This window comes from Prionailurus bengalensis, chromosome F2 (assembly GCF_016509475.1).
Source record: "Prionailurus bengalensis isolate Pbe53 chromosome F2, Fcat_Pben_1.1_paternal_pri, whole genome shotgun sequence".
NCBI classification, from domain to species: domain Eukaryota; kingdom Metazoa; phylum Chordata; class Mammalia; order Carnivora; family Felidae; genus Prionailurus; species Prionailurus bengalensis.
In genome coordinates, this window is record NC_057353.1 from 28588670 (window position 1) to 28612508 (window position 23839).

At 38.1% G+C, this 23839-nt stretch overlaps 1 protein-coding gene across 2 annotated transcripts in view; it reads right to left on the minus strand.

Moving 5' to 3' along the window:
* Positions 1-23839, minus strand: part of MRPS28 (mitochondrial ribosomal protein S28) — a 209580-nt gene that overhangs the window by 98712 nt on the left and 87029 nt on the right. Inside the window, exon 3 of one of the 2 annotated variants that reach the window (XM_043601256.1) lies at positions 3408-3707. The exons of the other annotated variant lie outside the window; for it this stretch is intronic. Coding sequence (XP_043457191.1) covers positions 3542-3707 — 166 coding nt within the window. The 3' untranslated portion in view covers positions 3408-3541. Of the gene's footprint in view, positions 1-3407; positions 3708-23839 lie in introns of those variants that run through there. 2 annotated transcript variants of the gene reach the window in all.

Sequence of the window (23839 nt, forward strand, 5' to 3'; positions counted from 1 at the left end):
TTTTTGTGTGTGTGAGGTGTTTGTGCATCTATCCATCCACCACTCATCCATCCATCCATCCATCCATCCATCTCTATTAGAGTTTTAGTGAGGCTTTGGAGGGAGTAATGTTAGGCATGTACATTAGTCTGGTACGTTAATCTGCAACTCCAGATTTAAAACAATACCAATCACTATGATAGTGAGGTTTCTCCTGTAATATTGAACTTCTTGGTATAGACATGAAGTAGGTAGACAGATTTCATTAGGGTTGGAGTTTTGCCAACTAAAAAAAGGAGGGTTTGAGATGATGGGACTTAAGAAAATTTGACTTGCAAGGAAATAATTATTTGATGCACCCTGAACTTTCAACCTGGGTAAGGAGGGTAGTGTGAACACTAAGGAGGTGATAAGAGTGAAAAATTGAAAGTCAATGGACTGGAGCCCCCCAAATTTTGAGAAAGTGTTCTGTTGGGCATACAAAGTGAGGGAGCAGGAAGGTCAGAGAGTAGAAGGATCTCAGATTTCAGATCTGGCATTTTTGGAGGTGGTGATTATTGGGTGTGGCCCAGTTGGGGGTGGATGTGGTATTTTCCAAAGATGAGCACAACCATCTCTCTCATCCCACGTGACCTCCTACGGTGTGAGGCTGCCACACTGCCATCAAGAGGTGGAGGCTCCTTCCTCTCCTCTTGAATTTGGGCTGGCCTACTAACTCGTTTATGACCCAGCGAGTGAAGTGAAGAGGCATGGCTTCCCAGGCTAAGTAGAAAAGGCCATGTAGTTTCTCTCTGGCTGTCTTGGAATGCTCTGGGGAACACCAGCCACCATGCAAGCAGTCGAACTCCCCTGACACATATCATGCTAGAGGGGCCACATATAGGTGCTCTGGTCACGGTCTAGCCAAACCTAACCTTTCTGCCACCCTTGCCAAAATACCAGATGAGTGAGTGAAGCTGTCTGGACCCTCCTAGACCAACCAGCTAGGTGCCTCTGAAGGACTTCGGCGGTGCCACAAGGAACCCAGTGGGAGTGCCTAGATTCTTGAGCTACACAGTTTGGGAAGTATGACAGAGTGTCTGTGATGTGTACATTTCCATCTTCTGTCCAGACCTCTCGCATGAACTTCAGACCCATAGAGCCAGCTGCCTCCGAACATCGTCACTTGGGTGGCTAATAGGCACCTCAAATTTAACATATTCTAAATTGGGTTCTCGATAGTCCCCTCAAACCGGCTTTTCCCTATCCTGGTTATCGGCAAATCCATTCTTCTGGCTGCCCAGGCCAAACACCCTGCTGTCGTCCCTCACCACCCTCTTTATCTCATACTCCATATCCAATGTTATGTAATACCACTGTCTGTACCTTCAAAATATATCCAGATTGCAACCACTTTTCGGACCAGCATTGCTACCGCACTCCTCCAAGCTGCCATCACCTTTCATCTGGATTACCCACTAACTCTCTCCTCAGAGGTCTTGCTTTGCTGTTAACCTTCAGTCTACTCAGAAGGATCCTTCTACAATGTCACAGCATATTCCTCCTCCACTCAGACTCCTCAAAGACCCTCCATCTCAGAGTAAATAAAGGCCAAAGTCCATACCGGGACCTACAAGGCCTCTCCTACTTCCCACTCCCTAGGTTTATCTTTTATTCCTCTCTTAGCTGTAATGGCTTCCTCCCTGTTCCTTAAACTGGACAGGCACAGTCCTGCCTCAGGGCCTTTGCCCTAGCTATTCTTTCTCAGGGGCCCACGTGCTAGCTCCCTCGTTTCCTTCAGATATTATTCAAAAGTGAATTCCTAGATGGGGTGCCTGGGTGGGTCAGTCGGTTAAGCGTCTGAATTCAGTTCAGGTCGTGATCTCATGGTTCGTGAGTTTGAGCCCCACATCGGGCTCTGTGCTGACATCTCAGAGCCTGGAGCCTGCTTTGGATTCTGTGTCCCTCCCTCTCTCTCTCTCTAACTCTCCCCCACTTGTACTCTATCTATCTCTCAAAGAAAAATAAACATTAAAAAAAATTTTTTTAAGTGAATTCCTGGAAACTATGTATGGCAACGGATGTTAACTAGACTTATTATGGTGATGTCACACTATACACATATATTGAATCATTATGTTGTACATCTGAAACCAATAAAATGTTATGTGTCAATTACCTCAGTTAAAAAGATAAGTTCTTAAGAGTTTTTTTTCTAAATACTGTATCAATGGAAAAATAAAAATTATGCATTATAAAAAAGTGGATTCTTCTGTGAGGATATCCATTGACACTACTCTTAAATCTCAATCTGTCACCTTACAACCCATTCTCTGCTTTATTTTGTTGTTGTTGTTGAGATATAGTTAACATATAACATCAGTTTCAGGTGTATATCGTAATAGATATTTATTGCAAAACAATCACTACATAAGTCTAGCGAACATCATCACCACACATATTTACAACATACCACACATTTTATCTATCCATCCATTGACGGACACATAGGTTGCTTCCACATCTTGGTTGTTTAATTTTTTTTTAATTTTTTTTTAACGTTTATTTATTTTTGAGACAGAGAGAGACAGAACATGAACAGAGGAGGGTCAGAGAGAGAGGGAGACACAGAATCTGAAACAGTCTCCAGGCTCTGAGCTGTCAGCACAGAGCCCGACGCGGGGCTCGAACTCACGGACTGTGAGATCGTGACCTGAGCTGAAGTCGGACGCTTAACCGACTGAGCCACCCAGGCGCCCCACATCTTGGTTATTTTAAATAGAGTTGCAAAGAACATGTGGGTTCAGATATCTTTTCAAGTTAGTGTTTTGTTTTCTTCAGGTAAATACCCAGAAGTGACGTCGCTAGATCATAGCGTATTTCTATTTTTAATTTGTTGAGGAAACTCCATACTGTACTCCATAGTGCTTGCAGCAACTTACCCTCTCACCAACTGTGTGAGAAGGTTCCCTTTTCTCCACATCCTCACCAACATTTGTAACTTCTTATCTTCTTGATAGCAGCCATTTTAATAGGTGATATAATAGGTGATATCTCATCGTGGTTTAATTTGCATTTCCCTGATGGTAAGTGATGTTGAGCATCTCTCCAGGTGCCTGTTGGCCATCTGTATGTCTCTGGAAAAATATCTATTCAGGTCTCCTGCCCTCCCTGCTTTATTCTGTCCTCAGCATAGATCACTGTCTAATGTAGTAGTATGTATGTTATTTATTTCCTATTACCTCCAGTCAAAGGTAAACTCCACAAAGCAAGCAATTTTGTCTCATCTGTTTACTGCTGTTTCAAATAGTGCCATGCACATAGCAAGCACTCAAAACATACTTGTTGAATGACAGAATTTCCCAGAACAGTTTATATTTCCCCAATCAAAGGGAAGAATGGGTGTAAAAGGGAGGAGGGGAGAAACAGCTAAAGAAAATTCTAACAAATAAGAGCCATAATTATAGCTTTTGTTTATTATGTCTTCTTTCAATCATTTATTTACAATTTTCTAATTGCATTCTTGATGAATATCTGGGTTGAACAAAAAAAAGGAGTGAATGCACTAAGCAAAGTTTATTTACTATTCGCGATGTTCCTGTTTTGATTTGGCATCTTTACTCTCCTGGAGTCCTAAGAGAATCGCATCAGCCTCAAGTATAGTTGTATCTGTGGTGGCTCCCAGGAACCTAGATGTAAGTTCAAGATCTAATAGACGCAGTCGGACTCTGGTTCCTTTCTGGTATTTCCTGGATAGTAAGAAAAAAAAAAATTCCATTAATTCTGCATAGCACAACATGAACAAGTAGTTTAATTTTTTTTTTAATGTTTATTTTTGAGAGAGACAGAGCACGAGTAGGGGAGGGAGGGGCAGAGAGAGAGACACACACACACGCAAACACACACACTCACAGAATCTGAAGCAGGCTCCAGGCTCCAAGCTGTCAGCACAGAGCCCGACGCAGGGCTCAAATTCACGAACCACGAGATCATGACCTGAGCTGAAGTCGGACGCTTAACCGCCTGAGCCACCCAGGCGCCCTAAACAAGTAGTTTAAAGTAAAACTCAAATTCTAATTTTAATGTGGTGGCTCAAGATAAAGAATATGTTCTTTTTTAAAAAACACTTTAGTGTGTGAGAAAGAGTTGTTATTGACAGAAAATTTAGTTGTATCAGAATTGTAACCTTGAAGTGACTTTTAAAGATCTTATAAACAAAATTCAAACAAGTCAATTCTTGAAAATAACATTTATTTTAATATGTCATTCATTTTTTAAAATATTTATTTATTTATTTTGAGAGAGAGAGACAGACAGCATGCACATGCAGGAAGGGCAGAGAGAGAGAGAAAGAGAGAGACTCCCAAGCAGGCTCTGTGCTGACAGCACAGAACCTGACGTGGGGCTCAATCCCACTAACCATGAGTCTGTGACCTAAGCCGAAATGAAGAGTCAGACATTTAACAGACTGAGCCACCCAGGTGCCCCAATATGTTATTCATTTTTAAAATCAGAGAATATCAAGGGAAAAAGATTTTCAGACACATGCTTTCTTCCTAAAGTTAAGAACTTCTCATTTTTATTTAATATTTTTTTAATGTCTATTTATTTTTGAGAAAGAGAGAGAGAGAGAGGCAGAGAGAGAGGGAGGCACAGAATCCAAAGCAGGCTCCAGGCTCTGAGCTGTCAGCACAGAGCCCAAAGCAGGGCTCAAACTCTGAATGGCGAGATCATGACCTGAGCCGAAGTTGGGACACTTAACCCATTGAGCCATAAAGGTGCCCCCCAAATCTTCTTTTAAAGTAAAGAATATTTTACAAAAGCAAAATGGAAAAAGGTCTAAAAGTAAAGTACTTAAGTGCTGAGGACTGACTGCACTATAATTAAAGTGTAATGACAGCCTAACATGCATGATGGCTCACTTTGATCAATAAAATATTTTATAATACCAAATGAAACTTATATTCATTCATCTTCTTCCTTGATCAAATGTTTTAAGGGTTTAATATCAACATTATGAAAAGCTACAGGTGAATGAAAATATTGCCAATGACTGCAATCCCAAAATCTTTAAGGATCTAAATATACAAGCATACCTTGTTTCACTGTGCTTTGCTTTGCGCTTTGCAAGTATGACGTGTTTTACAGGTTGAAGGTTTGTGGCAACCCCGTGTCAAACAAGTGTATCGCCGCCATTTTTCCAACAGCATTTGCTGACCTTGGGTCTGTCACATTTTGGGGGTCGTACGATAGTTCAAACTTTTTCATTATTGTTATATTTGTTTTGGTGATCTGTGATTAGTGATTACTAGTTGAAAGGTCAGATAGGGGTTAGCAGGTCTTAGCAATAAAGTATTTAAAAAAAATTTTTTTTAATCTTTATTTTTGAGAGAGAGAGAGAGAGAGAGAGAGAGAGAGAGAGAGATACAGTGTGCAAGTGGGGGAGGAGCAGAGAGAGAGGGAGACACAGAATCCGAAGCAGGCTTCAGGCTCTGAGCTGTCAGCAGAGAGCCCAACACGAGGCTCAAACTCATGAACTGCTAGATCATGACCCCAGCCGAAGTTGGGACGATTAACCGACTGAACCACCCAGGCGCCCCGACAATAAAGTATTTTTTAATTAAAGTATATGCAGTTAAGCTTTGAGTAGGGTTTCAAATCATGGGTCCACTTATACATGGATTTCTAATAAATACAGTATAGTACTATAAATGTATTTTCTCTTCCTTAGTATTTTCAATAACATTTTCATTTCTCTAGCTTATTTTATTGTAAGAATACAGTATATAATACACATAACATACAAATTACGTATTAATTGACTATATTATCGGTATGGCTTCCAGTCAACAATAGGCTGTTTTTAAAAAAGTTTTCCATGTTTATTTATTTTTGAGGTGGGGAGGGGCAGGGAGGGAAGGAGAGAGAGAATCCTAAGCAGGCTCCGCACTGTCAGTACAGAGACCAACGTGGGGCTTGATCTCAGTAACCTAACCATGAGATATCATGACCTGAGCTGAAATTAAGAGTCAGACACTTAACCAACTGAGCCACCCAGGTGCCCCAACAGTAGGCTATTAGTTTAAGTTTCTGGGGAGTCAAAATTGTATGCAGGTTTTAGATTGCACGGCGGGGGGGGGGGGTGTCAGCAGCCGTAACCCCTTCATTGTTCAAGGGTGAACTATACATTGTTTTTTTTAGACATAATGCTATTATTGCACACTTAATAGACTAAAGTATAGGGTAAACATAACTTTTACATGCACTGGGAAACCAAAAAATTCATCTGACTTGCTTTATTGCAATATTTGCTTCATTGTGGTGACCTGGAACCAAGCCTGCATTATCTCTGAGGTGTGCCTGCCCACCAAGTATTCTAATTTTAAATTAAACAACTTTACATAAATGGAAAGAAACAAAGTTCTCAAAAAAAGTCACTGAAAAACGATTTTTGTAGGCCATATAATGAATAGTCTCCATACAATGTTTAATTAGGTATTCTGAAGGAATTTATAAATGATCTATCAAATAAATATGAAGGCTACTTGGTTTTTTAAAAAAAAAAACTTATTTTTCTTTCTGATAATAGAAGTAAATATTCTTTTGTAAAACTGTAAAATAATGAAGTCAGTCATATTTTCTAGTTCTTCTATCTATTCACACGTATGTATACATGAGGGTGTATTTGACAGCATAGATCTTATTTTCTGTCTTTGTTTAAAAAATTAAAGTGATATCCTAAAATATTGAGCATAGCCTTATAATCTTAGAAAACAGCAATTACAGGACATATTCTATATGAATTATCCTCTGGAAAAATAAGGTTGGTTCATAGGCAAGGTAAAGGTGAACACTATTTTCTATATTACTTGGAGCTATAACTTATGTTCTAACAGATTCTTTCATTTGTCCTCACAGCATGACTCACAGCGATTCAATCAGCTTTGATTCATGTTGACCCCTCCTTCCCTCCATTCCTGCAATATCCAATTAGCAACTTTAGTTCATTTTTTAACACAGATATTTCTTGATCTTAACCCTACAAGTCTCATTACCCCTTAGCTGAAGCTTGAGGTCTAATCTTCCCAGAGCCCATGTTTTGGGCCCACTTCTCAAGATGGCTTCCATATCTTGGCCTGATGTCCATTCCCACATACTTCTATTCCTCCGTACCTTTGCTTCTATTGCCAGCCTTCCTTGAACTTACTGTCTATCCGCCTGATTCTTAAGTTCCAGGTAGAACAGCTACATCAAATGCAGCTCCCAAGAGCCTTGACATTCTCCTTGTCGGAATGAAGAGTCTGTCACTGGAACTCCCATGGAAGAAAGAGGTTTTGCAGTCATAGACCTGGATGCAAATCTGAGCCCTGCCACTTACTCGTTGGGTAACCCTGAGTGGCTTTCCCTGAACCATAATTTCCTCATCTACAATAAGAGAGATTCCAACCATTTTGCAGGTTTACTGTGAAGGTTAAATGGGATAATATGTTGAAAATGCTTAGCACATGACTGCAAATGTTAGTGCCTCTCACTTACTTGTCTTGGTTATCTGTGCAACTCTCTGATCTCTCTTTAGTCTCTATGCTCCCCCAAGATCTGGCACTGGGTTTATCTCTGTATCCTTCCAGTGCCAATGTAGCAGGTACCCAAATGTCTGTCAATAAATTAACATGACACTTGCTGATAAAAGCCACCAGGTCACAGATTATCTAGAATTTCTACTTTCTTGGCTTTAGCAGCTGTGTGGACTGGTGCATTCACTTAACCTCTCTGAAATTTGCTTGGCATCGTGCCTAGCACATAGTGGTTAATAAACATTGGTTTTCTTCTTTCATTGTTCATGGTCGGCTTATTTCTTTTTACTTATTTTTAGGAGCATTACTCATAGCTGGACTATAAACTTATCATGAGGAAAGGAACAGTGACTTTTTATAAAAAGAGTTGCACATGTCACAAACACCAGGGGCACCAATTCTGGGCACAGTCGCAGTGAAGAGGAAGCTCTCCGTGTAAGTGGTTCTGTGTCATATTAACGGCAAAAATCTCCAATTAAAAAATAAAAACAGGAACACCATTGAGTGCCAGTATGCTTGGTAATTTATGGAATGCAGAAGTTTGTCCCCAGTTTTAGATGCATTAGCCTTTAGTGATATGAAAGCTTTGCCTTCACTTCTAAAAATTATGGAAATTCTGGGAATTATCCAGTGAGATGATAATGGAGATGAAAAGCAAACTGCAGGCTTGTATGTGTGGTGAAATAAGAATTATCCAAATATACACATTGTGCACTACACAAAACAAACCTTTAAAAGATTCTTTTCTGCTATCTAGAAGTAGCTGTTTCTACTTTTATGGTACTTAATTTTTATTTTGTATTACAGTTGATTGAAAGGAAGCGTTACCTTCTCTATGAGACTGTAAGATCCTTAAGGGCAGGGATTTCATATCTGCCTCTCACAGCCCCATGAAGACATTTCACATAATGCAGCCTTTTGAACAGTGGTTTCCACACTTTCTAGTATACCAGAAACACCTGGAGTACCGGTTAAAAATGCAAATGGAGGGACGCAAGCCTGAAAGTAAGCTGGCAAATCTGAGGTGAGACTTAGGAATTTACCTTTTGAGCAAGCTTCCCAGGTGATTCTGATTCAGGCTTCTCTGGTCACCACTTGAGAAAATCTGGCCTAGGATTAGGTTTATTACATATAATCAAGTGCAGGAAGACAGGACAGTTTATATAAATACAACAGGCCAGGAAAATGAGAATCTCTGAAAAACTCTGTGGCTACCATTAACAAGTTTCAAGAATAACAGATGTTTTCCATAAGTGATGACAAGAGTTGTTTAGGGTGAATAATTTAGATAGACCAAAAGAAAAAAAAAAAAGTCAGCAATATATAATATGGAGAAATGCACCTAAAAAGAGTCCCTTGAACAAAGCCCACTGACAGGCTGGAGTAGGGCTGCCTCGCCCACACTGAGACTGTCCGTTCTGGGAGATCCAGGACATGTAAGGGTCAGCATACTTCTCTGACAAGAACAGCAGCCATACAACTAATATGGAGTTGATCCTTGCTTTAACTTCGAAACACTTTATTAAAGGAAAAAAAATAAGCTAATATATTTCCAAGAACTCCATTTCTTCCAGTGTAATTCGAGGTGAACCTTCACTATTGTAGTCTTTGATAATCACTTACACCACTTAGTTTTCCCATTTGGGTTTCCATTGTTCCACATAATAAGATTTAAAATGAGTATGCCAGTAAACTCTCTTCCCAGATTGTTTATACAACCCTTAAATGGTCACTTTATTCCAAGATGTTGGCCTAAGTATAAAAATCCAGAAAAGGCAATGTAGTGACTGAGAGCATGGGCTCTGGAGCCATGTGACTACACATGTGTGTGTGCAGTTGTATCACTTATAAACATGCAGCCCTGAGGTACTTTATCTCTGTTTCAGCGTCCTCATTTGTAAAATGGGAATCGTTGTACCTACGTCATAGGTTCTTGTGAGCATGAAATATATTAAAACATTCCAAGCCCTTATAAATGCTCAATAAATATTAGCTATCATCATCAATCACCACCACCACCACCATCAAAACAAACCCAATGAAAACTGATACTCTATGTGGGAGTGATGCAGAATATAAGAGCACCTTCAGTTCTAATTCAGTGATAATTGAATCGATACAAAAGGTTCCTATAGAAAGGAAATTTGGAGGTGGGTTCTCTTCCAATACTTGCTTTCATTCAAATCTTACTTATTTTAATGGCATAAGCACTCTTCTCTTAAAATACAACATAACTGTTCTACAAAAATGGAAACCGTTTCTTTTGAAATGAATGTTGACTTTCCAATGAGATGTGAGGCAAAAGAGCTCTGAACAAAGCAAGTAAGATTCAGAGGACTACGCACCGAATGGTCCACATTTCTTAGCATCGACCACAACATAACCACATATACAGTCGGTCACAAAAGGGTCACAGTGATTTACGTACTCTTGTACTCTTTCCGGCAGTGGCTCAGGAAGACTGAGGGGCAGGGAGAGGTATCCTAACTTCACCTATCTCCTATTATCACTCTTGCTTCACTAACTTTCAGTGGAGTTACGCCTTTTAGGAATATACTTGTACTTAAAGCACACACCATTTCTTAGAAGGGAAAGGTAACAATTTCTGTAGATTCATTATTTGTTTTTCCAGGAAGCAATTTTTAGCTTCATTTAAAATTCAATAGCCTTAACTTCTAACCTAATCAACTAATCCCTTTCATGATTTTATAAACCTGAATCTGTCTCTTCTGTCTTCTTTTTATAATGGGGTTTTATTATTCTTTTATGTATCTAGTTTTTCCTCACTCCTGTGATTGTATCAATGGACTCTGCTAAAAACTGCACAAATACCCCAAACAAAATTTATTATCTATAATAAAATCTATTATATCTATATCTATCTATAATAAAATCTATTTATTATCTATAATAAAAATATCAAATACCACTGCCCACTGTAACTTTCCGTGATAATGGAAACACTTTAGATAAGGTTTGAGCACTTGAAATATGGCCAGTGTAACTGAGGAACTGAACTTTTAAATTATATTTAATTAACTTAAATTCAAATTTAAAAAACCACATCACAGTGCAGCTCCAGAGAATTTCAATAAAATTTGACAATAAAAATAGTAAGCATACTTGTCCCACAATATAAAAATATACTCTGTGGCAGAAAAGCTATTTTTGCAGGAAAAAATAGTACTTAGAAATAATTTGTTATAAGAAATAACTACCACTAATTAGATCCAGCAATAATAAACAGATACATGTTTGCCATTATTAACCCCTCAAACATTTCTTTCCTTTCTGTTACCTTTTATATTTTTCCTCAAATCTGTGTGACATTGTACTAGACACATAGCAACTGAATTGTCTTATTAATAAGCTATTTTGAGGTTATAATTAAGATCTTCATAAAGATAGCTTCCCTCATATTACAGGCATAAAATTAAGATACATAGAATTAAAGTCACTTGCCTAATGCCAAAAATGGTATAAAAGGATTCACAGATTTTTTTTTCCCTCTTCCTTTTCTCAAGTTCTCAAATACCTGTGACTTCTGGCAAGAACTATAAATTTAATCCCTTTGGGGGTGGTAAGAATTTACCACTTCATACAATCTTATAATGTCTTCCTTTTAAATAAAATTTAGGCCACACTGTTGTCATCCAACTCATTATTTTAACTGCTCCCCCTTTAGAAAAATGATTGCTTCCAGTGGTAACAAATAATAATATTGGGAAAAAATCTCCATGGCGTCAAGCAATTTCGTCTATTTTTTTTTAATTAGGAAAAACATCCCAGATATTAGTTTCTCAGAAATCTTCTATTTTATATTAAAACCACTGAATACTGCTGTCTTGAAAGGCAAATAGGATGTCTCCAATGAGCACATTCAAAATAAAAATAGCCTGTGTTTTTACTGCTTGGTGTGTTTCTTTCTTTTAACTTCAAGTGCTTGCCTCTGACTGATCTTTGTGAACTCCAGCCTAAATGGATTCAATCCCAGCCTTCACCGTGACTGCTCTCTTCCACTGTGCGCTTTCTCAGACCATATGCTGCAGTAAATGAGCCTGCATGGCTGAGCTGTTTAGGAAAAGGGCAATTAAATCTGGTTTTGCATTTCTTTATTAAGGACATGGTTTAAAGACTTTCCTTTGGAGAGGTTTTTGACATTCTTTCCACAGACATTCTTTAACATCTGTCAGTGCAGGCTAGTGATGGTTCTCATAGACTTAAAATAGCGAATCCTCTGCCTAGTTCTTTGATACAAATATATTAATAATACAAAGCTGACAAATAATAAGGTTTGGATTAAACCTCAGTATCTAAAGAGAATACTGTGAGGAATTCTGACTTTGCTAGTCAATTTAGCTGTCTTGCTGTAATCATAATTCTCAGAGGTTTTAAAAACAGTTCTTTTGAAATCATTAGGCATCTACGTTTTTATCTCAATGAGTTAAAATAGTTTAGAACTTTTTCCAATTTTCTGACAATTCTTTACTTAAAGCTTTAAGACTTTAGAAATAATTTTTTCTCTTCCTTTTTGAAGAGGAAAAGCTAAAATATTTCTATTGGTTCAATTAACACCTATGTGATTTTTTTAAGTTTATTTATTTATTTTGAGAAAGTGTGTGTACGTGCGCGGGGGTGTAGACAGAGAAGGAGACAGAGAATCCCAAGCAGTCTCTGTGCTGTCAGCGTGTGGCCCCACATGGGGCTCAATCCCACGAACAGTGAGATCATGACCCGAGCTGAAAATCAAGAGATGGACACTTAACTGAATGAGACACCCAGGTGCCCCTGGTTTTTTACAATTTATACAATTGTTCACAGTAATGTTGATCTGTATGTGAAGCCACCAACGTGTGTGTGTGTGTGTGTGTGTGTGTGTGTGTGTGTGTGTGTGTTTGAGAGACAGAGAGAGAGAGAGAGAGAGAGAGAGAGAGAGAGGAGAGCATGTATACATGTGAGTAAGAGAGCACATGTGAAAATGTATACTTTCTTCTTCAAATGAACTGTCCAGACATCAATTTCCTCATCTTTAAAAAGCACACTGTTGGGGCGCCTGGGTGGCTCGGTTGGGCGTCCGACTTCAGCTCAGGTCATGATCTTGCAGTACATGGGTTTAAGCCCAGCGTCGGGTTCTGTGCTGACAGCTCAGAGCCTGGAGCCTGCTTCAGATTCTGTGTCTCCTTCTCTCTCTGTCCTTCCCCTGCTCACGCTCTCTCTCTCAAAAATAAACAAAGATTAAAAAAAAAAAAAAGATCAAAGGTGTTTTACAGTTCTATGATTTAGTTCTACTTTTACACAATGTTAAGTATTTGAAATTTGATACAATGTAGAATGATATTAAGTGCAAAACTGATTAAACTTCTTGGTGTTTAATTCTGGATTTGTCTCACTTTTTCAAAATGCCATCTGCCATGTTTCACTGACCTATCTGGTCTATTGCTTCTTTCTGTCCAATCTGTCAGATGTCTTTAAAGATTTTCTTACCACCATGCTATCCATACTGTATTATCAAGCACAGCAACCAGGGTTAACAAAATAAAGGTAGAAAGTGTTCATAAAGTTCTATAGCTCTCCAATATTTCTACTCATTAAAATTTTAAATGCAGCACAAATCTTAAGTTCTAATTTATTATCCCAGGTCCTTAGGAGATGTAAATGGGAAACAAAAATTATTATCACCATAACTTCTGCTACCTGCATTATTACCAAAAGTCCCTGGAAAAACCTAATGGTTATCCCTTTAATAATACTACAGAGAGTGTGCCTATCCACTAGGCCAAAATAAACCATGCAAATCAACTGGCAACTGGAACTCTCCATGCCATTGTGGCAGGGAGTGATGGACATTGTTCTTTTTTTTTTTAACGTTTATTTATTTTTGAGACAGAGAGAGACAGAGCATGAATGGGGGAGGGGCAGAGAGAGAGGGAGACACAGAATAGGAAGCAGGCTCCAGGCTCTGAGCCATCAGCCCAGAGCCCGACGCAGGGCTCGAACTCACGGACCGCGAGATCGTGACCTGAGCTGAAGTCGGACGCCCAACCGACTGAGCCATCCAGGCGCCCCTGATGGACATTGTTCTTAACACCAAACTGCATTCCCCCAAGTTGTAATTGTCCTAGATGAGGATTTAAACTTTTTTCTGTAATTCTAATATAAATGTATGATTTTGTTTTTTCCTTAAACCAAGTTCTTTTTAACCTCTACCCTGCTGGTTAATATTCTGTCACCACAAACAGAAGTTTTGTCTCTTGTTCAAGCACTGATCTATTTTATGAAATGTGAAGATAAAATTAATTTTTTAAATGAAACTATTAAATGTAAAATAACTTCACTTAATAATGTAGAATATGCATATAATGTAATATATTACATATGGAATCAGTGACAACAGAATCTTTTCTCAGAGCAGCAATATAAGGTGTATCAAGACGTAAGATACATGACTGATACTGGGATCAAACTTGGAGCCAGTATTATGGCATCTAAGCAAAAAGGGATACATTTTGTGGTATGTAATTATTAAGAAAATATACATATTTTATTGTCAGAGAAAAGTTTTGTCAGTACAGAACAGAGGAAGGAGTAAGAACTTTAGAGAATTATAGAAAGATCTAGATTTGACTGTGACTGAGTGCAAGAAACTTACCCTGAATGGGCTGTTTATTTATCTGTAAAAGGAGGATAATATACACCGCCTGGCAAGGTTGATGTGAAGCTTCATGCATTATAAGGTATGGAAAGTGCCTGGCACATAACACATACTCCATAAATACCAGCTATTATGAAATTCACCACATTCATATTTACATAAAGTACACCAGGTTACTGAAAGGATAATAACTTCAAATATGGTTTTACTGAAGACACTAGATTACTGCTCAAATGAATAAGTACTAGTAGTAATCTTCAACGTATATAAAAGAAACAAAAGGAAAACAAAACTCATTGAAGACATTCTTTTGAGTTTGAATTTGGAGCTGAGGGAGGGGGCTAATAAAATCCAGAAATTACAACTTACAGGGACAGATTTGGTGACTCTACAGAAAGTCAGAAGTGGGAGGAATAACAGAATCGCTCGTGGACATTTTTCACAATGTTTTTTTCTTCTCTTTTCTTTTCTTCAAAATACTGATGCCAGGGGTCCAACCCAGATCTACTCCATCAAAATCAATGGGGTAGAACTGGAGATTGATGCACATTTGGGAAAAAGCTCCTCAAATGGGTCTGGTGTCCTGACCTTCTTCAAAGAGCACTGGTTAATGCGTTCATAAGTTACATTCTCTTGAGTCTTTGTCTCAATCAAATTCCAAATTAACGGTTCATGGTAGTTTCTGGGCCAAGATGAATCTTGCCCAAGTCAAGCTTTAATTTCCTAACAAGTGCATGCAGTACAGACAACATGAAGTCAAAATTAGAACTGCATTTTTAAATATCAAATATGAGACAAAAAAGACAAGTTGTTTTTCCATTGTGAATACTGAATAAATTAGTATGTATTTTCACCTAAACAAAGGGCTGACTCATTTTATGTGGGTCATGTAAGATTTACTGCAGTTAAAGATGTATTTTCATGACCAAAAGACTTTCAGGATCCCTTCCACAGTGCTTGAAAACCTAACACTTAAGCATATACAACAAGAGTCACATTTGGCTTGAAAATGACCTTATGGCAGATGTTATCTCCTAACTACCTCAGCTCTAAAATGTCCTTGATTATTTCCTCCAATGGTAGAACCTGTCTCCCGATTCCCTGCACTTTTGACTACATTAAGAGAATAGATTTGTCCGAACCCATTTTCAGAGTTTCTTTTTTTCTTTCAATCTTGTTTCTATCTCTCTAAATTAGTTCCTTATTAAGTAAGTATCATTAAATTTTCAACAAACACCTACTCAGCATCTGCATGAGGTAAGGGGATACCAACAAGAAATAGAGAAACTCTCCTGTCCTTTCCCAACCCACAGAGGCAAAAATGTAGTGAAGACCTTAGTCCACCAATCCCTCTGGCGGGCCATAGAACTACTTCAGCAGGTTGGTTCTGATTTCTGTGCCCTTTCAACAAGAGATGAGACTCTCAGATACCTTTTGGAAAGGCAAACACTTCACAAATTGTTACTGCAGTAGCTTATGTGGGCTGGCAAGGGTCAGCGAGGAAAATCTTTCATAAAAGAATCAGACCCATCCTGCAGATTTCATGTAATCCAGAGTGTTGTAAACAGTCTCCAGCGTGAGCCAAGAAGTAGTGTCAGTGAGGGGAGAAAATGAAAGGGGGAGAAGGAAGAGCAGTAGGTGCAGGGGGTGGGACACAAAGACTTAATATTAAGGTAGGTTGCTTTTAAAAAGACCCTTAGGGCTTAGAATAGAGCTTGTGACTTGACACTTACAGACCTTGGTTGATATCTGCCCTTTGCACCTCCAAATCTGGGTATATTTATTAAACACTCTAGTTCGTACCCTTTAATTAAAAACTGAGGTCACAGGAGCTTAGAGAAGTTCTGTGAAACTAAAAATAAAAAAAGAAAACTAGTTTAAAGGCATTTCGTGTGATAAGGTGGTTTTAGATAAATGCAAGCTCAATAAAAGTCAACAATGTGGTTTTGCTCCCCCAAAAGTAAATGTGATTTTAGGCTGAATTAGTATAAATATATATTCTATGTAATAAAATATATATTCCACATAATAATCCCAATCTCTTTTCACTTTTCTGACCATATCTGGGGAACTGTCAGCTATCTGGACAACACAATTATAGGGTCATTGATATTTGAGGTCCATCCAGAAAAAGACGGCAAAATAATGTTATGCTGAACGATGAATTAAGAGAAGGAAAGCATCAAGCAGGTTGAAAAAAGAAGAAAGTAGACCTTATATCTTCATGAAGAATTTGAAAGACGTTAATATTAAAAAGGTCACAGTATTTATTTTGTGCATCTATTTTAGGTACTTCCAAAAAACAGAAATAGGAAAAATGGGTAGAAATTATAGGATGGCTGATTTAGCACATTTCAGTTTACTACGGGGAAGAACTTCTAACAGAGTTGGCTGGAAAGAGAATTGGTTGTTTTGTATGTAAATAGAGGAAATCACAGGGGATTTGTTTACTTCTGATTTAAGAAAAGAAATTTGTGAGCAACTGGTATCTCTAGAGTGATTTTGCTCTAAATACTAATAGAGTAAAATACTGTCAAGCATCAAACATTTTTGGAATGGAATTCTGCAAAACAAAGAAATATTACATACTTTCGAATCTCTGAATCAAAATCAAAGCATCTATTTATGATTAAAATTATAAATAAAAGTTTTGTTTGCTTTTGCTTTTATTTAATAGGAGGCTGTGGCTATTTCCTTGGTATTAGATAATGATATTTTAAGACTCTTACAGAAAACAACACTCAAAAAAATACTAAAATTCAAAAAAAAGGTGTTAGGTTAACATTTTGACTAGTATAAGTTATCTCTGAATAAATTCTTATGCTTTTAAACTAAAGCAAAAGGATCGCCTGGGTGGCTCAGTTGTTTGAGCGTCCGACTTCAGCTCAGGTCATGATCTCACAGTTCATGGGTTTGAGACCCACGTTGGGCTCTTGTTGACAGCTTGGAGCCTGGAGCCTGCTTTGGATTCTGTCTCTGTCTCTGTTTCTGTCCCTTTCTCCCCGTCCCCCCGCCCCACCCCTCCCCTGCTCATGCTCTGTCTCTGTCTCTCAAAAATAAATAAACATTAAAAATTTTTTTTTCAAGTAAAGCAAAACAGGATAGAATAGTGATTTAATTTTTTCCTTCACAACAAAAAGGGATTAGGGGTCCTTCATAAGAAATTTTTGACTTCAACAAGCACTCAGTTCCCCTCTCGATTTTTTTTTTTTTTTTTGGACAGGAAGTAGTATTCCTCTCTCAAATATAATTTACTTGCATCTAGCTTTCCTTGCCCACATAAATGGACTTCTTAAATCAGTGCCTACAAAACAGGGGGGAAAAAAAGAAGATCCTAGAGCTTTTAACTTGCCAAGACAAGGTGAATGAGCAGCAAAATTCTGTTCGGAGAATATCATGTCATATTAATAGCTAAAGAAAGCCACAGTTTATTGGTTTACTGACCTGATAACTAAAACTTTGGATAACAAACAAACTGACAGTGTTTAAGTCAGTTTAAGTGTTAAGTCAGTGTTTAAGTGTTTCCCAATTTACCCATTTTATGTGAACAACTCTATGATCATTATGTAATGTTGAACAAGGTTATCTGTTTTGTAAGATGGGAATCACCGTAGTACCTACCTTCTGGGATTTCTGGTAAAATTGTACAAGAGAAGGCAATAAAATAAAAGTCTAGTCAGGACACACCTTGATTTAACAAAGAAACAGTTCAGGTGCATAACTAGCTACTTTCTGTCACAATTAATATAGGTCTGGCTGTAAGGTGTATTGTGGCTGGCAAACTGATGTGTCAGGGGGTTGACTCCTATTGGGGATGGACAGCGATGGACAAAAAATTTTCAAAGATGTCCTGTTCACAGAAATTGGGTTTAACTTTTGATGGACATCAATTAGCTAATCTACTAGATAAGCTATAGCAGCTGGACTTTTGAGGAGGTGTGTTTCTAGACCCCAGAGGGCCTTTCTGTTGAGAGCAGGACCCGTGTGATTAAGCATGTGAAAGAGTATGAGCCCTGAGGGAGTTGGGCCAGGCGTGACTCCTTGCTCTGGAACTGGGGCTCCAACCTGTCAATTTAATTTGTTCATTGGTTCATTCATTAAACAACTATTTTTTAAAAGCCCATCTGTGGCAGGTGCTGTTCTAGGTGCTGGAGTAACCCATGTGCAAGAAAGACAGGGTTCCATTACTCACAGAGTTTACACTGTGGTAGGGAGAAAACGACAATAAACACAAAACAAACTAGATAGGAGTAAGTGCTGTACAGAAAATTAAAATAAGGTGATATGATGGAGAGGGATGACATTGAAGGAAGGGATCTCTGGAGAAGTGATGTTTAAGTAGAGCCCTGAGTGACAACAGAGCCAGCTGTGTCAAGATGGGGGTAGAGCATTTCAGGCAGGGGCACAGTAAGTTCAAAGGCTCAGAGGGAAAACAAAGTTGGCATGATTGAAGAAGCAAGAGAAAAACCAGTGCAGTTGGACAGCCCTAGGTGACAGGGAGACTGGTAGGAGCCAGAGGTCAGAGAGGAAGGCAGGAGGCAGGCCACATACTGCTTCATACACCCAATGGAAAAGGTCTGGGGTTTATTTTAGATGCTCATGGAAAGCCGAGATAGAAGGGAAAGACATGATCAAATTTCTCAAGACCACTCTGGCCACTCTTTGGAAAACGAATTATAGAGGGTGGGGATGGAAAAATGTTGGGTGAAGAGGGCTCAAGGGCAAATGCACTGCAGCGAGACATAGGTTGTGCCGGCACACCAAATCGAGACTCATCGCAGTCAGATCTAACTCTACTGATAATGTCGTGGTTGTAAGTCACTCAGGATGACAGCGGAGCTAAGCTGATTCTTTAATATACTGCTGTGTTCTTAGTTTAACAAACAATTTAGGCAGGTGCAGAACCACCTATTTCCTGTCATAACTGGCATAGGCCTGGCTGTAAGGTTCTGTGGGCACAGGCAAACTGACTTAGCAATAGAGTTGGATCCTTCTGAAGACAGACAGCTGCTGACAATTTTCAAAGACGTGAGGTGGGACCTGGGGATGTCGGACTTTTACAATTTTCTAAAGCAATATTTATTCCTGCATTTATTTGTTTATATATGTGTGTATTAGTCTGCTCGGGCTGCTATAACAAAACACCACAGGCTGAGTGTCCTCAACATCAAAAATTTATTTTCTCACAAGTTCTAGAAGCTAGGAGTCCAAGACCGAGGTTCTCACTAATTTGGGTTCTGGAAGAGACTATGCTCCCTGCTCACAGACTGCTGTCTTCTTACTATGTCCTCACATGGCCCTTCCTCAGTGCATACAAGGCCAGAGAGTGCTCTCTAGTCTCCTCCTTTTATAAGGATACCAGTCCCACTGGATTAGGACTCTACCCTTATAACCTCACTTACCCTGTATTACCTCTGTATAGGCCCTATCCCCAACTATAGTCACATTAAGGGTTAGGGTTTCAAAACAGAAACTTTAGGGGAATGCAATTCAGTCCATAACAATATGTTATTGTCATATGAATTCCTATTTGTATTAGTATATGAAAATATGTGAAACGTATCTTTGTTAAAATTATGTACCACACAGATACTCAGGATATGAATAAGTGTGATCTTTACAAAAATTTGTTTTCATTTGAGAGAGCACAAGCAGAGGAGACAGAGAGGAGGGCGGTGGTGGAGAATATCTTAAGCAGGCTCCATGCGGAGTGTGGAGCCTGATGTGGGGCTCAATCCCACAACCCTAGGATCATAGCCTGAGCCAAAATCAAGAGCTGGACACTCAACCAACTGAACCACCCAGACGTTCCAAGAATAAGTGTGATCTTAAGGAGTTTAAAGTCTCACAGGAGAGATAAACAACTACGATAACATGTGGAATACTACATTAGAGGTACATGTAAATGCAAATGGTTTTATTAGGGAAGAAATGTCAGGGAACCCTAGGGAGAAGAACTGACATTTATGTTAAATTTTATAGAGTAAGTGGAAATTCACCAGTGAGGCAGACAAGAAAATCCAGACCTACCTCAAAACCCAATTTCTATGAAAAAGGTCTCCCCCGGACTACCCCAGTTCAAAGATACATATCCTTTTGACTGAATTTCAGGAATAATTATTGTTTATATAGTTCATTTGGCCATTAAAGAAACAGTGCTCTGAGATATGACTTCTACTGTTGTCTTGAACTACTATTTAAGTCTTTCGTTATCAACAACTTAGAATGAGCGCATCCTTGTTTTCTAACTAAAACGTGGGTTCTTCAAGGTAAGGATCATAACTGATGAATTCTTCAACAGAGTAGAAGCCCAGTAAACAAATGCTGCTTTGATTTGATAAGACTAAAGGCTATAGAAGAGAGCTTAAATGTGAGAATCAGGAGCTTTATAATCAATCAGGTTCTAACTCCTCATAATGAAGAGAATATTACCGGTTAATTTCTCTGGGTCTCACTTTTTGTTGTCAAAAGAGAGCTGACGAGGTATCTCTGGCTCTTACAAGTTCTAAACCTTCATGAACATACTAGTTCACTATCTTACTCAACAACCCCATCTAATTAGGGGTGATCATAAAGGTTCCAGTCTCTATTACTCTTGATAGTCTCCTTTCTTGTTCAGACTTTATTTAAGCAGCTAAATGGCCATAAAAATTCATTCAACGTTATATTTAACATAAAAGGGGAGGAAGGGAGGAACAACGAAAGAGAATTCAATGATCAATCCTTAAAGTTTAAATTTTAACCTGAAAATACAGTAAAAATCTATGTTAACATCTAGCACAGCAGAGCTAATTGTTCCCCTTCAAGGAAGCACCATGGAAGACCAGGGCAGGTCATACTTGCAAGCAAATTTAAAAGTACTCACTTTTGCCTTCTGGTGAGTAGGTTTCAATATATGGTTTAAACATTTTACAATATAGTATTTATATATAAACAAAAAATACTCCAAGTGTAAACAAAGAGATTGCTAAACGTAAAACAAGTTTTGCACTTTCTATTTTGTAACAAAACCTCATCCTAAACGAACAAGTGGGCTAAGAAGAAACAACTCAGCTAAAATGGTATTTTCTCCAACAATTCTGAAATAGACTAGTTTTAGTAATTGTAAGAATGAAAGAAATTTTTAAGAAGTAGTTCCATCTGAAAAGTGGTTACAATTCTAACTTTGTAGTCGCCAACTCTTTTGTTAGAGCACATTAAATAAACTGGTTGTTAAAAACTAGTGCTTGCAAAAAGTAATTCTGATGCCCAAGTATGGGACAGGCTCCATGACCACAAAACTATGCCAGCTCTACCTTTTAAATAGAGTTTGCCAAGATGAGTGTGTTATTAGCCAGGCTTGGCTGAAACAATCCACTGCCCACAAAGCTACTTTAATGTACTGTCTCTATTGAAAATCACAGCAATCCAACAATACATGACGATACTTTCCCATCACTGCAGCAATTCCCACCACAGGCAACACTTTGTCTCCAACAAAGAAGGCTCACATTCTATGTCCGCAAAACCCCCAATCCTGACTAGTACTGTATGGCTGCCAAGAGGAACATCTGTGTGCTCAACAGTACACAAAACGGGCTCTTTTTTCTCTGTTTTCTTCTTTTTTATTTCCTCGACAATAAACTGTGTGATTGCTTGGTAAGGAAATTGTCTTTCGTTCCTTTCCTCTTCCCTTTTATTTATTTGTTTGTTTGTTTGTTTAACATGACAGTCAAACAACGACATCTGCCATCTATTACCACTTTGGGTCCAAATCCTGAACACATAGTAAAGTTATTTTCTGATTTCATTTGAACTTAGACTTGTGGTCATCTGAAGATTGCAGACTTTAACGATGAGATCCCTAATAAAAAGGAGCTATCTAATTCTGAGAATATTCTAGAACTTTATTTATATTTAGAAACTCATAAATCCAAATATAATACTGAAAAATGGCAATATACTCTTGAGAATAAAATCTCGTAAACTACACATTCCCTGTAGAAAATTTGTAATATAAGCTATTAGTTCCATAAGAATATTGCCATTTTGGTATCTTATGCCAAGAAAGACTTTTCTGTTATGTTTACCTTTACCTCAAATCAATATTTGGGCTTAAAAAAAAAATTAAGGCATACCAAGAGACAGACGGACAAAAAATATAACTAGGAATTTACCAGAGATAAATCACATGTTAGGCCCACAACTTCTACCTGCTCTCCAAACAAAAAGAAAAAAGTGCTCAATTTTTTCATGATTAAATAGATGCAAATTAAATCTAGGTACTTTTGCTATCAATATGATTAATATTTAAAAACAGAATACCTATGTTGCAAAGGAATAGACTAGTTGGGATTTTAAATTAGTACTACCTTTCTAGAGAGCAATTTGGTAAAATGAATGTTTATACCTGTTCGCCCAGCAATTTTAGTTTTAGATTTTATCCAAAACAAGTGAGAAGAGACGGTCATCAAGATGTTTACTATAGCTTTATTAAAAACAATTTAGGCACAGCCAAGTATCCAAACAAAGAGGATTTGTTAAATAAATTATGATACATCTCTAGAAGTACTATACAACCAAGAAAAGTAAAGTTTAAGAAACTATAACATAAAAATATGTCCTGTACAGTTAGTAAATGAAAATAGCAGGTTAGAAAATATGAGATATGATGGCGATCCACCCTACAGGAAGAGGGAATCAGTACTTAAGGGACTGGGAATAGAAAAATCTCTTACATTTATCATTTTAAGTAGTAATAGGCAATCACAAAATTATAGCTCAGAAAGCTTAATGAAGATACAGCTGCCTGACACTGACTTACATAGCCTGAAAGACCAGGCCATGTGACATGCAGCTCTCAGTTTTAGTGGATGAAACACCAACAGCAGATAACTATTATTTGGGCACGTGTGTGTGTGTGTGTGTGTGTGTGTGTGTGTGTGTGTGTGTGATTACTGATTCCATTAGAAATGGAGTAAGTGGAAAATAATGAAGTTTTTTTATTCCTTAAATCAAAAAGACAATACAGAGTGTATTTGTACCTTCCATAGTTTGACAGTGCCTCCTTACACTATAAAACTGCATTAGTAAGGAAATCACTTTCTGGTTTTAAAGAAGATGAAAAGGTATTCTCTAATACTTTACCTTTAATATGCTTACTCTCCTCTGACATCTTGCATACGAGCCAGGAAAGTTACAAAGAGGTCTAGGAGTTCTGAAAGCAGGTAAAGTGTGGGCTTGATCCCTTGAGTTATAGTAATCTTTTTCCATGACACCTTTTGTAAACAAGTTTTAAACCACATAGTTGTTTGTGATTCTGCTAACATATCCATGTATTTCTTTTGGAAAAAATAAAATAATTTGTTTAAAATTGTCAAAAAAAAAAAAAGTGTTTCCAAAGCAGCTGTTAAATAAATGAGAGAGACAGAGCTGTACTCTATTAAGTGATAACAGTTTACTACATGATGTTTAAAAACCATCACCGGAGGGGTGCCTGGGTGGCTCAGATCATGAGGTCATGATCTCACGGTTCATGGGTTCGAGTCCTGCATCAAGCTCTATGCTGACAGCTCAGAGCCTGGAGCCTGCTTCAGATTCTGGCTCTCTCTTTCTCTCTCTCTCAAAAATAAATAAACATTAAAAAAATTTTTTAAACCATCACTGGAAAAGTAAT